Source organism: Tursiops truncatus, chromosome 1, assembly GCF_011762595.2.
Source record: "Tursiops truncatus isolate mTurTru1 chromosome 1, mTurTru1.mat.Y, whole genome shotgun sequence".
In the NCBI taxonomy this organism is placed as follows: Eukaryota; Metazoa; Chordata; class Mammalia; order Artiodactyla; family Delphinidae; genus Tursiops; species Tursiops truncatus.
The window spans coordinates 93,330,775-93,347,209 of NC_047034.1; the positions used below are offsets into that span (position 1 = coordinate 93,330,775).

The 16,435-nt window shown below is 37.6% G+C and overlaps 1 protein-coding gene and 1 pseudogene across 2 annotated transcripts in view; both read left to right on the forward strand.

Annotated features, from left to right (window-relative positions):
* The first annotated feature begins 6,241 nt into the window (after positions 1-6,241).
* Positions 6,242-16,435, forward strand: part of COL11A1 (collagen type XI alpha 1 chain) — a 200,559-nt gene continuing 190,365 nt past the window's right edge. Inside the window, exon 1 of one of the 2 annotated variants that reach the window (XM_019919166.3) lies at positions 6,242-6,646. In XM_019919166.3, the coding sequence (XP_019774725.2) occupies positions 6,541-6,646 (106 nt within the window). In that variant the 5' untranslated portion in view covers positions 6,242-6,540. Of the gene's footprint in view, positions 6,647-7,706; positions 7,923-16,435 lie in introns of those variants that run through there. The other variant, XM_033862798.2, reaches the window with a different exon arrangement.
* LOC109547300 (superoxide dismutase [Mn], mitochondrial pseudogene) lies at positions 14,040-14,658 on the forward strand (annotated as a pseudogene).

Sequence of the window (16,435 nt, forward strand, 5' to 3'; positions counted from 1 at the left end):
CTACTAGAGCTAATCAATGAATTTGGTAAAGTAGCAGGATACAAAATTAAAGCACAGAAATCTCTTGCATTCCTATACACTAATGATGAAAAATCTGAAAGTGAAATTAAAATTAAAAGTGAAATAAAATATCTAGGAATAAACCTACCTAAGGAGACAAAAGACCTGTATGTAGAAAATTATGACACTGATTAAAGAAATTAAAGATGATACAAATAGATGGAGAGATATACCATGTTCTTGGATTAGAAGAATCAACATTGTGAAAATGACTCTACTACCCAGAGCAATCTACAGATTTGATGCAATCCCTATCAAAATACCACTGGCATTTTTCACAGAACTAGAACAAAAAATTTCACAATTTGTATGGAAACACAAAAGACCCTGGATAGCCAAAGCAATCTTGAGAAAGAAAAATGGAACTGGAGAAATCAGGCTCCCTGACTTCAGACTATACTACAAAGCTATAGTGATCAAACAGTAGGGTAGTGGCACAAAAACAGAAATATAGATCAATGGAACAGAATAGAAAACCCAGAGAGAAACCCATGCACATATGATCACCTTATCTTTGATAAAGGAGGCCAGAATATACAGTGGAGAAAAGACAGTCTCTTCAATAAGTGGTGCTGGGAAAACTGGACAGCTACATGAAAAAGAATGAATTTAGAACACTCCCTAACACCATACACAAAATAAACTCAAAATGGATTAAAGACCTAAATGTAAGACTGGACACTATAAGACTCTTAGAGGAAAACATAGGCAGAACACTCCGTGACATAAATCACAGCAAGATCCTTCTTGACCCACCTCCTAGAGAAATGGAAATAAAAACAAAAGTAAACAAATGGGACCGAATGAAACTTAAAAGCTTTTGCACAGCAAAGGAAACCATAAACAAGATGAAAAGACAACCCTCAGAATGGGAGAAAATATTTGCAAAAAAAGCAACTGACAAAGGATTAATCTCCAAAATTTACAAGCAGCTCATGCAGCTCAATATCATAAAAGCAAACAACCTAATCCAAAAATGGGCAGAAGACCTAAATAGACATTTATCCAAAGAAGATATACAGATTGCCAACAAACACGTGAAAGTATGCTCAACACTACTAATCATTAGAGAAGTGAAAATCAAAACAACAATGAGGTATCACCTCACACCAGTCAGAATCGTCATCAAAATCTCTACAAACAATAAATGCTGGAGGGATTGTGGAGAAAAGGGAAACGTCTTGCACTGTTGGTGGGAATATAAATTGATACAGCCACTATGGAGAACAGTATGGAGGTTCCTCAAAAAACTAAAAATAGAATTACCATATGACCCAGCAATGCCACTACTGGGCATATATGCTGACAAAACCATAATTCAAAAAGAGTCATGTACCACAATGTTCATTTCAGCTCTGTTTACAATAGCCAGGACATGGAAGCAACCTAAGTGTCCATCAACAGATGAATGGATAAAGAAGATGTGGCACATATATACAATGGAATATTACTCAGCCATAAAAAGAAACGAAATTGAGTTATTTGTAGTGAGGTGGATGGACCTATAGTCTGTCATACAGAGTGAAGTAAGTCAGAAAGAGAAAAAACAAATATTGTATGCTAACACATATATATGGAATCTAAGAAAAAAAAAGTTCATGAAGAACCTAGGTGCAAGATGGGAATAAAGATGCAGACCTACTAGAGAATGGACTTGAGGACATGAGGAGGGGGAAGGGTAAGCTGGGACGAAGTGAGAGAGTGGCATGGACTTATATATACTACCAAATGTAAAATAGATGGCTAGTGGGAAGCAGCCGCATAGCACAGGGAGATCATCTCTGTGCTTTGTGACCACCTAGAGGGGTAGGATAAGGAGCGTGGGAGGGAGGGAGATGTAAGAGGGAAGAGCTATGGGGATATACGTATATGTATAACTGATTCACTTTGTTATAAAGCAGAAACTAACACACCATTGTAAAGCAATTATACTCCAATAAAGATGTTAAAAAAAAAATCCCATCTTCTTCTTCTATTGATAGAGATGTTGATGTTTTCTATAACACTTTGTAGAAAGTCTTGTTTAATATTTGCTGACACACAGGAGCTTCGTAAATGCCAAATCCATTCAATTAAGAAGAAAAAAGATAACAGAGAGTAAAAATATCTTGACAAAGGTCCAACAAATATTTAAGGTTTTGCCCTGAGTCATTCTGTTCTCTGTTCCTCTCTTCTATGTTTGGATAATTATGAAAAAGAACTATGATAGCTTCCTGTGAGTATAGCTAACTAAAGGATATTTTTAAGAGAGATGTACATGAATGTATAAGGCAATAGGTCTTGCTTGTTTGGGGTTCATTTAGATTTGATTTTACGTTAAGTTCTTTTAAACAGCATGGGTCTGTCATCTCTGAATTGACTCCTTCAACACCCTAACAGACCAAACTTTTCATTTGAAGATTGTTTTATCATTAAAATTGCACTAAATTTAGATTCCTCTCAAGTTCTGTATGTTATTTCACAGTAAATGTGCAGAAAAATACCCAATCATCACTGTGGGGTAATTGTGAGCTAGGCTGACTATGAAAATAAACTTCTCTATCCCTTCCCCACCCCCCAACTTTCTATAATACAATGGTCCATCTGTGAGGTAAGAGGGACCAACTCCACTTTAAAACAGAAAATATTTTTTAGCCACTCATGTATTAGAAAAAAAAAAGCTGTAAAATAAATGTCAAACTGCTTAGTCATTTCTTTCTTAAAATAATTGACCTAAAGTTCAGAAAAGGGCAAGAAAGACAAACTATTAGGCACAGTAAGAGAGGGATTACATTCAACAGCAATTTTCTTTTAAACATTTTAAGTATTTCTGATATGTGCAAGAGTTTCCCACCTCCATAATAATTTCTCATTCAATAAGTCAAATTTGATGGTTTTAGTTATTGCACAGTATTTGGAGAAAATGTTCATAAATATATATATCTCTTCTCTCTCTCTCTCTTTCTCCCTTTCTGTTGTGAATACCAAATCATTTCAAAGATGATGCATCTTTTCAAAATTCTACTTCTTTCACCTAATTCTACCTGTAGTAATTTAAGTCTTAGTGTAGCGTTCCCTCTACCTCAAATACTCTATTACTGTTTGCATTAGGGACATCTAGCTATGGACAAGGTTTCTTTAGTTCCAGTTTGGTTATTGAGGTCTCAATATTTAAAACATTGCTTCTGAATCTGCATCCCCTCATTCCTAGGGATTTTTGACAATATTAAGGGAGAGTTATGAGCATTACACAATGTTTAATAAAGCTCTGTGAACTCTGAAGATTGTCTAGAACATTTAAGTTCCCCTAATATGACCTCTAATCAATTATCAAATTACTCTCTAAGTTTCCCAGACAAGCCAATATGGACAAGTGGTCAATCTAAAATACTGCCACAAAGGATGTGACTATTTTTTCTCTAAACTGTTTTCATCTTGTTTTTGAAAGACTTGTGATGAAAGCAAATTCTACAAAGCTGAATAAATATAACAAGATAGGAAATGTCCTACAGCTAATTGTGCTCCAAATAAAAGACATATGTCAAGAAAATTGTCACATTCTATTACATTTTTGAAGCTCTAAATAACAGTTAGCAAGGACTGGCTGAAAGATGGCCTAGGAAACAACGTCCCTGGAAGTCATCCCCTGTGAAGTTGAAGGTAGTGAGGTGGGTCTCTTCTAGCTTCCCTTTATGCACTTTACTATTTAGCATTATACTTCCTCCTGTTGACTCCACCTCCTGCAAATCCATGGGCAAGTTCCTAGGAGGTTCTTAACCTGGCAGCTAGCTATAGGCTAGAGGGGTTAGGCATTATTAACTATTCCGTACTATGAATCCACTATATTTCCTTCCAGAGCATTAATTCAGACCCAGGTTATGTCCCTCTGGGTAGTGGCCAGAAGAATTCAGACCACAGAATACAGAGAGCATAAGGTAGTAATAACTCTATTCACCCAAGCCACTTTGCCTGAAAGGACCCATTCACCGCACTGAGAAGGCCTGAGATGTGACCAGAAGGTGGGGCTTGCTAGACTGACTGCAACATTTCTCACCTCCTAGAACAGCATCAGGCTATGGAATTCTCTATAAATCCAGAGAGTTACTGAGAAACAGTTTGGAACACCATTTCTACATGTTGCTGCAAGCACTGTAACTCTCTCTAGCTCTTGAGTTGATTTAGGATTCTGGTAGCTTCATAAATAATGTGTTTCTAAACTTTGTATTCATTTCACTGTTTTACATTTAAAAGAAGACCTAGGAAATAAGTTTAAAAATATACTAAGAATTGGACAAAAAATTCAGATTTCAAAAAATTGTGTTAACTGAAAATTCACACAAATTTTTCACTTTGAGAAGATGAAGGATAATGAAGGTGATAAATTTAGGTATATTTTTACCTTAAGGTTCTTAATTTTTAATTATACATTTCAAATTCAAACACAGTATGATATTTAATTATTTTATTAAATTATATTAACAATTTGAGGTTATAATCAGAAAAACTATTTGGTGGTATTTCTCTGCAGCTGATATAAGACATCTCAAACATTCCGCAAGCAACATTATTAATACAAAGTATTTTTTTACCTATTATCTAAGAGGTAAATTTCTTGATGTGGGAATGGTTCTTTGTCACAGAGAGTGACAGTCTTGTTGAAAGTATTTTTTAGTTGCTTTCCTCATTTTACATGCCTCTTATACATGTCCTTATACAATTCCATCTTGGGCCTCAGTATAGTCTCTGAACAGCTTCCTTCCAACTCTTAAACCACATAGCTAGAATATCTGATTAATCTCATGGGTCATGAGGTATATTTTGGTAACTAATAGAAAATTAGATTTCTAAAAATTAGTGGACATATGCACCTCATAAACTTAGTTGAGAATCCTTAAGCCATGAAATATCTTAAATACTCAGCATAGGTCCTGGCCAAAGCTTCCAGTCTTTACCAACAGGAAAATGTATTCATTCACTCAGCACATCTCTATTGAATGGCTAATGTATGCTGGCACCTTGTTTGGCTCTGTTCCAGAAAATTTTTGAGAGACGTCTTAAGAAATATTAAGGAACAAAAAGGAGCCAATAAGAGGGAATAATTTAAACGTGGAAAAAATGACCAGAGAATCGATACTCCAGGTTTAAGTGGATTACTTTGAGCAGGGGTAAGTAGAAGGAATTTAGAAACCTGCCCCCTTCTTATTATTTTCACTGTGGAGTGACCATATTTTCAGCTCCTGAGGCCCTTTATGAGGAGCTGTGGGCCTAGACGCTTGGAGATCTCTGTGAGTTGCTTTCCCTGTCTTTTCACCTCCCCCTCTGCCCCCTCATCCGGGTTCAGGACGGAATCAGCTGGAAAATTCAATTACTCACCCCCTTAATGTCAGCTCCCATATATTTCCTTCTCCTCCCGCCTCAGAGTACAGTTCAGCTATTTAAGAGACAAGCCTTTGAATGAAGCTAGCGTAGAATTTAAACATTCAAGAGAGAAACCTGTCAGTTTCAGACCTCGACGGAGAGCTTCCCTATAAGATCATGGGTTTTGACCTCTTGGGTCCCTCCATCTCACCTTCATCCCTTTCTTTTAGTTCCCGGTTTAAAAAAAGTATTAAAAATTCTTTTCGGAGCAGGCAAAGCAATGAGTCCGCTGGTTCCACGACTGCTATAAGAAGCAGACTTTTGCACAAGGATAAGGTTACGGCTGGCAGCCCAGAACTCCAGCGGTGTGGCGGATCAGACGCTGGGCTCCTCCCCTCCCCCGCCGACGAACGAGAGGCTAACAGACGGGTGCAAGAAGACAAGTAGCTGTTTTTATTGAATACAGAAGCTCCTTGAAAACTCTGTGGACTCCGGGGCTCTCCTGCAATTCCTTTCATTCCCAAAGTGCTGGAGCCAAGCACGCGTCCCCCGTAACTCCCTCCCATTTCTTCTCGGGGATTTGGGTAGGAGAAGAGGGAGGGGAGGAGTGGGGAGATGGGGAGGGGGGTGGTTGGTGGGCTGGGCTTGCAGGGAGACCTGATTCTTGGGCAAAAGAGAGGGGGGCGGGCTCGGGGCTGCCCGCGAGGCGTGTGATTGGGTCTGACCTTCAGCGGGCTTGTCAGTTTCGCCCGGGGTAAGGGGGGCGCCGGAGGGGAGTGGGCGGAGGAGGGGGCTGCCCAGAGCCTCTCGTCCGGCCCACAGACGGCATGAAGCCTTTAGGGGCACGCAGTCCTCACAGATTTTTGGTTGAAGCCCCTCATCTGCCTTCAGTCTGAAGGCAGGGCCCCGCAGAGGACGGATCGGAGGGTCCCGACCAGCGGGGCCGACCGAGAGGGAGAGGAGGGGGCAAGAGACAGGAAGGAAGCAAACCATCAAATTTAAAGAAAAAGCCCTTTGACTTTTTCCCCCTCTCCCTCTCCAATGGCTGTGTAGCAAACATCCCCGACGATACCTTGGAAGGGAGTTGGTCTGCAGTCGCGTTTTCGTGGGTTGAGCTCACAGTTGTGAGTGCGGGGCTCGGAGATGGAGCGGTGGTCCTCTAGGTGGAAAACGAAACGGTGGCTCTGGGATTTCACCATAACAACTCTCGCACTGACTTTCCTCTTCCAGGCTAGAGAGGTCAGAGGAGGTAAGAAAAAATGGTTTTGGGGAGGTGGGAGATTGCTGTCTTTCTCATTCTGTGCCCCTCCCCCCTTCCTTCTTCCAACCCGCCTCCCCCCCCCCCCCACCCACCCAAAGAAGCAATTCTCTTAAATCCAGATTGTAGCTGCCATCAGGTTGGAAGTGAAGACTGGAGAGAGAGATGGATGTAGGCGGGACAGTAATGGGAGAAGAGGTAGCAGGAAAAAAAGATCTGTCAGGCACAGAGCCTGCTGAAATGCCCTTCACCACTTTCCAGGGGCTTTGAAAAGAGGAAAAGTATTACCTTGAACACAAGGGCAGTTGTACAAAGCTTTTGTTTGAGGAACAGTCCTTAGACTGCCCTTTGAACACATATTCTGGTTTCTTCAGATTCTAACTAATGGAAATGCTTTTTTAAAGGTGAGCTGAGGAGAAAATACAGAGAAAGTGTATAAAATGAACCTTGATGAAGTTCTCAAGCTGTTTTACTTTTAGGGATATGAGAGGAAGCAGGGGGCCTGAATCTTGAAGACTGAGAACACTGTGTGTGTTTGTGTGTGTGTGTGTGTGTGTGTGTGTGTGTGTGTGTGGCATTTTGAGGAGATGTTAAGAGGAAAAAATGGGAGATTATAAGAAATAGATAAAGATAGGAAGAACTTTTTTCCCGGGATTTCAGCCCCCTCCTCCTCCTGTGACCCCTCCCACCCCCAACTTCTTCTTGCAGGTTGGACGTGCAGCTCTCTTGGAGAATGATGAAACTCGCCAAGCAAATGGGGTGGGGGTGGAGGAATAGGGATTGGAGGGAAGGGGAGGGGGCGTGGGGTGGGATGGGAGGAGAGAGGTAAGGAAAAGTTCCTACGTGGCACCACCAAATATTCAATGACCAGACCTGCTCGGGAGACTGCAGCCCTGTCAGTACCCAAGGAGGGAGAGCGACTTCACTCCTCCCCTCCGCCTCCTCCCTCCCCTTCCCCCGCCCTTTCCCGCAAAGGCATCTGGCTGAAGCGGTCCGTTAGGTGCTGTAGACACGGCTGGCGGGAGGACTCCTTTGGAGTTAAGGGAGCCCAAACAGCTTAGAGTAAAAAAGCAAGCTTTGTCAGGAGTGCGCAGAGAAGTGGGGGGGTAAGAAGGAGGGTGGCGATGATTGGCTGAGGGAGAAAGAAACTGTCAACCCCAAATGCGCAGGCTTTAGTGGAAACCTGAGTCTGACCCTGTGAGTGCCAAGATCTGAGTTCTCCCTAATGGGAGTTAGCGCTCCCGGAGGCCGAACTCTGCGAAACCAGGTCTGTATTTCTTCCCCACACTTTGTGATGTTCACCTTCCTGAGTAGCGGGCAGTGGTGGATTATTCCTCTGTGACTTTTCCTGGAGAATACAGTCAGAGCCTCATTAGGACTATATTTGAATTTTGAAGTAAGTTATGCTAATTACGTGGATTCATTCATTTCTACATTTTAAAAGATAAATAGTAGAGTCTTGAAAGTGGAATCCATCAAAAATTTGTATTTTACCTTTGGTACCTGGTCACCAGCTGGATCGGTCAGTTCAGTCAGCAGGTCTGCCCTCTGCTGGTTTTATTATTTGGAATTCAAGCAACTGTGTTAGTAAATGAGGCCTCTTAAAATCCTTCTAAGGATATACAGTGATGCTGAAAAAGGACACTCGATTAAGGAAGAACAGATATGCTGTTTCTTTTTGAGCTTCTTCAGCTATTTCTTTTGTTCAAACGTAGGAAAAAGTATCATAGTGGCAGCTATTTTTTTTTTAATATGGAAACTAAGACTTTCTTCAGTGAAGACAGATGCACTATAAACTCAAGAGACGTTATCATAGGCATTCAGGGGTTATTTCACTGAAGATGTTTCATTTGCACACTGGGACTTCCTTAAAGCTCTAAGGAGATCAGAAAGATCAAATTTCTACACTTGTGATGCATAATTTTTTCATTTAAATGTAGCTGCATACCTAAAACCCTTTTAAACAAACATCTCAGTACCACATCAAATAAATGGTGGGAAAAGAACCTTCTCTATTATTATAAAGCCATCTAATGTGAGAAAGAGCGAACTTTAAGGATAATATGTTGTTTCTGTTTGTCATTTTTGAAGAAATGTCTCGAAAGTTTTATGGTTATTTGGATCTTCATATTGTAAGATTTGGTATTTGTTTCACCAAGTTACTAGGTGCTTATTGCTTAGTGGGAAGCTACACATTTTAAACCTACTCTTGTAGTCATTCTTTGGCCCTTAATGAACTTCAAAAAGGAAATAGTATATTATTTATTAATGCTTAAAAAGGAAACACTAGCCTGAATCATCTCACAAGGGGAAAATAAACTCAATGTCTAGCTCTCATACTAGCCTTCAGATTTGCAATTGATGTAACAATGAATAAGTTCCTAAATAAGGTATTATGTACTAGCATTATACTATAATTTATTGATTTCACTGAGGCACACTGGTGTGATTTGGTTGCTAAACCAAAAGATAATTTAAAACAGCCTATTTTCATCTAAAATTTTTATTTCTTGGATTAAAAACACTAAAGCCTTAAAAAGTTCTGAGTCATAATAAATTGGATTCTAAAAATGTGTAGTTAGGATCCTGAAACATCTAATCTTACAGAGAAAAGTTCTTGGAGTGAATGAATTAAAAGAAAATTTATGAACAAACACAGAGTTATATTATTTTACCTTGCAAATCCAAACTCTGTAACTTGGTAATCTTTAACTTACTTATTTAAAATTTTAGTATTTATTATGATTTAGCATAAAAGAGTAAGCATTATTTTTTATAATATATTTATTTGCATTAACTTCAATTTCATGATTCATATATTTGCTTATGGTTAATATAAATGTTTTATCTCATGAATTTATTAATTTCATTTTCAATTAATTCATTACTTATTATAGGTAGAACCTGAGATTTACCTGGAATTTATAGTGACTATAGCCTGTGATTGTGTTAAGATAGAGAGTTTTAAGATAGATGGTTTTAAGCGGTTTTTAAAGGAGTTAAGATAAATTGAGTACGAAGGGAAAAAAATATCTAATTGAATCATTTTTCACTAATTAAGATGGTATTCAACCTTTGGTGGTTGAGCCAGTAATGTGCCTTGCAAAAAGTTGATTAATTTTATGAAGAACTTTCAAAGCTTGTCAGCAATTGGTAGTGAGCCCTGCTGGAGTGTTTTGAGTGCCTGGGATCAGCAGGTGAAATGGTGCTGGCTTCCAGAGTATGTGCTAATCCAACTTTGCAAAGAGATCAAGTTTGTCCCTGTGATTACTTAATCAGAAATCAGTTAAAAGATCAGATATGCTTCTGATGACAAATGTAATGTCTTCTATGATTATTAATATTGCCTTTCCATTTGTTTTTTAAATCAAAATGGACAAAGCCTGTAATAAACAATAAAGAAAAATAGGTATCTTATGAGAAGCATCTTCCTGAATCTTTTATACAGATAACCTTAGCTTAAGTGACACATATATATTCAGCTAATTATAGACACTTTCACAAAATTGTCTATTAGTTTTGAAATTAATTTTATCAATATCTTAATGTGACAATTCACTTTATAATTAATACTTAACTAGAATCTACTTTATAAAAATCACTCTATAAGAGGTACTCTCAGAGTTTTAAATAGTTATGAAGTTGAAAAACAAGAAATGTATATACCTAGATAGTATGATTGCTTATGATTTATTTAATTAATTTTTAGCTTCTGTATATGCCTCAATTTGTGACTAAAGTTGAAGGAGCACATTATTCAAGTTATCACTAAAATATAGCAAGGCAAATATGAGCCTCTTTTCATATTTGTGGATAGGATTTCTTACCAAAAACCTAAGTAATCACCTTTCTTTTCTAAAATTTTTCTTCTTTTCTGAGACAAATTTCTCTTCACTCTGGTTAATTTATAGAAGTACTACCTATGTAATGATAATGAATGGACTTGAATCAAGCTTGGGTGAGAGTGTGTAATAAAAAGCTGAATCTTTTCAAAGGAAGAAAAGGTGGTTAGATTTTTTAAAGAGAATGCTTGAGATAGAAATTCTTATAAAAATTGCATCTCTACTACCTTGTCACTTTACTAACGAGGAAACTAAGGCACAGAAAATTTATTAGCTGAGTCCTCTTTCTCAAAAAAATATATTCTTATAATAGTCAAGGTTTTTCTAATGAGTAAGGTGAAGATTTGCAATAGTGATAAAAATATCTTTAAATAACAGTAGTCTGAGACAATGGAATAAACAATTATTACTTAATGTATATGTATTTATAGAATATGGAATGACCAAATATTACTTAAATGTACATGCTGGAGTTTAAATTAGTGAAAAGATAGATTAAGTGAAAATGACTGATTTAAAGAAAAACAGGAAATTATAGAAAGCATTTAAAAATTCCTCAAAGTCCCAAGTTTGGAGATAGGTAATTTGTAATGTTAATATACCTAATTATGTGATTCTATAAGATTATCTGTATCAAAGTAGAAAGCACAGCACTTTGTAAAATATTTTTTGTATACATATCTTGCTGAATTAAGAACATAGTTTTTTATCCTCTCTAAAGTTATTAATGGAGGACCCAGTACAGCTTTGAATTTTCAAGAAGCTAAGAAAATTATATATTTATTTCAAATAAGGCAAATAGTGTCAAATTTCTATGCTTTTCATGTTAATTTTAGATTGATTGGGTGATATATATTATATATAATAGTCTGGCTTTTATTAATAAGTCAGACAATAAATTAATTTTTACTTGATATGGGTTATTTGTTTAATAGATAATTTTTTCCAAACAAGTGGTCAACTTTGGTAAAAAATAAGAGAGCACTTAGTAGTGCAAATTCTAATTCAGATTTTTCTTTTGGATTGTCAAAGTGTCTGAAATCACATAAATACCTTTTACTTCAGGAATAAATGGACAGTTAATTTGTAGGGAAGTACTCCCTCTTAATGGGCTACCATGATATGTTGTGCTGGCAGCCACTATGGTAGAGCTAGTATTTCAACCAAATGAAGTTTTTTCCTCTCTTTTGGGAAATGCAGTATATGTCCTTAGGGTCCTGAAGAAGAAACTATGGAAGTTAATATTTATACTCATGGCTAACTCTAACAGTTTATATAAGTATAGGGTTTTATAAATATCGAGCCAGTCCTATCATTTTATATAATTTTTAGTGATGGTATTTAAGTATTTGAAAGCCAGAATCGTATTGTATCCTAAATACACTTTCCTTTCCCATCTACCTTTGGAGAAATAATTAAGTGCAGTTGGTCTGTGATCATCAGGAATTCAGGGCAATTGCAGAGTGGGAGCTGAGGGCTGATTTGCATTTCTGCTTTTACTCCTCCATTTCCTTCATTTAATAGTGGGGAAATGTGGCCTGAGCTGGGTGTGGTGAGAGGAAACCAAACATTTTTTTGTCTGTTGAAGTTTTGTTCCTTAGCAAAGAAGAAAGAGAGGTATGCACAGGTGCTATAAAAAGTTGCAGCGCTCCCTAAGTTGTCTCACTGAAGAGTCCATTTTAAATTCAGTTTTCAGATATACTAAAAGTATACTATAAAAAATTTTCTAAATTTGGACTTTTTCTACTCATTTATTTTGCAATTTAATTCAGAAACTAAGGGGTTTTGTTTTTCATTTAACTGCCTTCTATATTCTAATGCATCTAATATATTTATTTCTCCTTTCAAAACCCTAATATGATTTTATTTTTATAGATAATCTTGGGTTTTTTTTTCTACTTTCAGTAGTGTCAGAACTCAACATGAATAATACTATCTGGTAGAGAAGATGAAAGTCAATTTTAAAGTGATTTACTGAGTAGTATCTATCAGTTGCAGTCTTTGGCTTACTACTGACTTGGCTAGTGGTTCTTTAGACATTGGCTGATCACCAGACCTACTGTTATCTGGTAAAATAAACTCTTTGCTTGCTGCGCATGGAATTAGAGACAGTGCTATTAATTTAGGAGAAAGAACTCAGAGAAAAGAAAGGTTATCATATTTCAGAGTAAGAGACCAGCTTAAATACGACTTGACAATTGAGAACTAAAACAAACCTGTGTAAAAGTGCTTTAGCACAATCAACTTTTGCAATTCCCTCAAACCTTCTTTTTTTTCCTTAAAAAGCATTTCTTTCTTATTTTAACCAAATTTAATTGCTCTTGAATGGCCCTGTACTGTACAGGCAAATGAAGGTCCCTATTCATAGAACTTGAGCGCATAGGGTGTCAGTGGAAGCTTCCTTCCTCTGTCTGACTGGTAAACTCACATCCGGGCTTAAACGAGCGAACCTTAGATGGTATGAGGTGGTTGGTTTTCCTTCCTCAGATTTTCACAAACAACTTCCCGAAAGGATGCCTGCCAGAAAGAGCAGTAGCTGAAATTCCTGACAAAACTAATAAGAAGCTCTAGCGCACTTTCCTACTTTGTGCTCTTGGATAGCTCTGCAGAGAAAGAGCCATAAATATTAGAGTGGTGTTTGCCCTTAATTCTCTTTTTAGACTAATTGTGGAGGACAACCTACTACTTGCTGTCACTCTTTGAACGCTGATGAATCTTCAAAATACTTCACTGGTTTTGAAGACAAAAGTGTTGTCCAAATGGCCTAGCGTGGTGTAGAGTGCCCTTCAGGATGTGGCCCTTGGGTACGTCCAGGCTCAGGATCAGCCTTTTTCCACCTGCTGCCACCCCACTCCCATTCACCCTGCACTTGTTGAGGCATGTTGAACCTCTTGCCCATATTCTCCCCTATCTTTGAACACACTATTCTTTGTACCTAGAATGTATGTTTCCTTCTCATCCATCTCACAGATGCCTTCTCATACTTCAAGATTTACCTCAAGCTTCATACTCCAGGCAGATATAATAACAAGCTCTCACATTGAATGCATGTCCATTATGTACCAGGTCCTGTTGTAAGCACTTTTTGTATAAAATATCATTTCATTCTGACAATTGTCCTGGAAGTAAGCTAATACTAAAATCTCCATTTTACCCATAAGGAAATTGAAAAACAGAGAAGTTAATTATCTTTTTTTTTTTTTTTTTTTTTTTTTGCGGTACGCGGGCCTCTCACTGTTGTGACCTCTCCCGTTGCGGAGCACAAGCTCCAGACGCGCAGGCTCAGTGGCCATGGCTCATGGGCCCAGCCGCTCAGCGGTATGTGGGATCTTCCCGGACCGGGACACGAACCCACGTCCCCTGCATCGGCAGGCGGACTCTCAACCACTGCGCCACCAGGGAAGCCACAGAAGTTAATTATCTTGCTTAAGACCATACAACTACTATGTGATATACCTGGGATTTGAACCGAGGCAATCATGCTCCAGAGACCTTGCTTTTGATCACTTGCCCATGTTTACTGTGTATTCTTAATGCTTTTACACAGCCTTCGTGACTTTGCTTATGATTATGGTGCCCTGGGGCCTAACATTAATGCACAAATCATGCAGCTGCACCGTAGTGAATATCGTAAATTGTGTGAATAACTTGAATGCCACCAAGGAAAAATATAAAGAGACTCTCATTAAAGATGATGTTATAATTCAGGTAGCTCTTCAGCCTGCACTAAAGTTCAGTGTTGGAGGACCTGTCACCCTTCCCATTTTAGGGACAAACTTCAGCCCTAATGATGGTGGAGAACCCAAAGGGGAGTGGATGGAAGCTAGTAAATGTTACTTTATTTCCTTTGACTGATTGAAGGAGAAGTCGACAGCTGTATCTCTTGGCATTCAACGTTCAGATTGGGGTTGGCCTGGTTTCATTAAGTTACAAGGACACTTACAAATTGCTGCCTGTTCTAATCAGGATCCATTACAAGGAAGAACAGGTCTTTTCCACTTTGGGGGATTGGTATGGTAGTATGCTTACTACCTTCAGTATAAAAGTGTCAGATCTGATTATCTAAAAGCTGTTTGGAATGTAATCAACTGGGAGAATGTAACTGAAAGATACATGGTTTGCAAACAAACAAACAAACAGACAGGCACACACACATTATAATTATTTTAAAAATTTGTCATTTATATGTTACCCTTTCTCTAGGAGTTGCTGTAGGGTAATGACTGTGATTTAGTTTTATTTCTTCCCCTGGTGTCTACCAACATGCCAGAATGCACAGGATATGATATAGTCACTATTTAGATTACGAATTGTCTTCTTACTTCGCTCAGCAGACTGGAACAAGGTTAAAACCTAGTTAACTTGGAGTGGTGTGAAGTGACCTCCTCATGTCATGTTGTTAGCAGTAATTAGATCTCTCCTCCCCCCCTTTTTTTACTTATTCTCTGAAAGTGAATGAGTTGCGACTTCTTTCTAGCTTTCTTCATCTGGAAAATAGTTTTGCACATTCTCTCCAAAGATATCTTTAAATATTTGAAGCTCTTGATTGACCATATTACCTCTAAAACTGTAGTTTGCTTTAACATAGGAATCTGATCGAGAAAAATACCACATGAAGTCGTGTTTTTGCTTTGACAGCAACATAAATCATCATTTCATTTGTCTACATGATTTCAATTTGTAAAAGTAATAATTGGGAAATTTCCTCTCATATATTCATTTTTGAAACCTTTATTTCAGTTTTGCATCCTATTAAGGATTGTCTGATTTTGCTTAATGACTATTAGGAAGGTTAGCCTATCTATATTTATTGCTTTATGATTATTTTACTAAACTAGTTCTTTTAGAGAGCAGTTTGCATATTCCACATGTAATTATGATATTAGGAAGTACCATCTTTAAGCAAGGAGTATGTAAAATTTCAAGGGCTTAATAAGGTTAATAGTCTGTAGGTGTAGAATTGTTTTTGATGAAAATTATGTTTTTAATATTATATTCCTATCCATTGTATGTTTTAGTTCCACTAAAATCATTAGGATGGATGTCTTTATCTGCTTAATTTAGTGTGTCTTAAGCACATAGATTGGAACTTAACACATAGTAAACATTTGGAAAATTTTTGTTGAAAGAGGTAAAGGTGTTGATTGCAGCTCTAATGAATTGCCCTTTAATAACCTAATTCATGATCTGAGATGGGATATAGGGTTATGTAGATCAGTTATTGCCAGTGTCTACAGAAGTATATTGAACAAATTTTTGCGATACTATTGTGATTTCCTGAAAATAGCACTCTCTGTTTTTCCTCCAAGCAAGCTATGATCTTCACCCTGAACACTCTCTCAATCTGCTTAGCATTGTTTTTTTACACAGAATTTAAATATTATCTCCTCTAGGAATACCTCTCCTTAACCATGAAGACTAGGATAATTGACCTTGTATAACATCCTAAAGCACACTGTACTAACTCCAACTTGAATACTTATCATAGAATATTTTTGATGCTAAAATGAAAGCAGGGACTGCATCTTTTTCATCTATGTAAAAATTTCTGGCATCTAGGTCTAGCACCATACCTAGATCATAATAGATGGCCAGTAAATATTCATTGAATGAATTAATGAACTCATAAGCAAGACAGTTTCACTAAAGTCAAGAAGACAGGTGTACTCAGTCCTGGCTTGATATCACAATCATTTTCAGTTACATCCCTATAGATATTAATTGAGTAGATTTTGTGCAGAATCCAAGCACAGCTGCTTTATAAGGCTCTACATATAATTTTGATGCACAACCAAGGGTTCATGAACCTTCTGTAGTAGGAAATAAATTTATACAAAGATAAGGATGTGCCTAGCTTGTGTAACAGGGTACTGGAAATCAAGTGAAAGGTTATCTGCTATGTGGAAATCAGTTGATACATACCTTATTGCCAGACAGA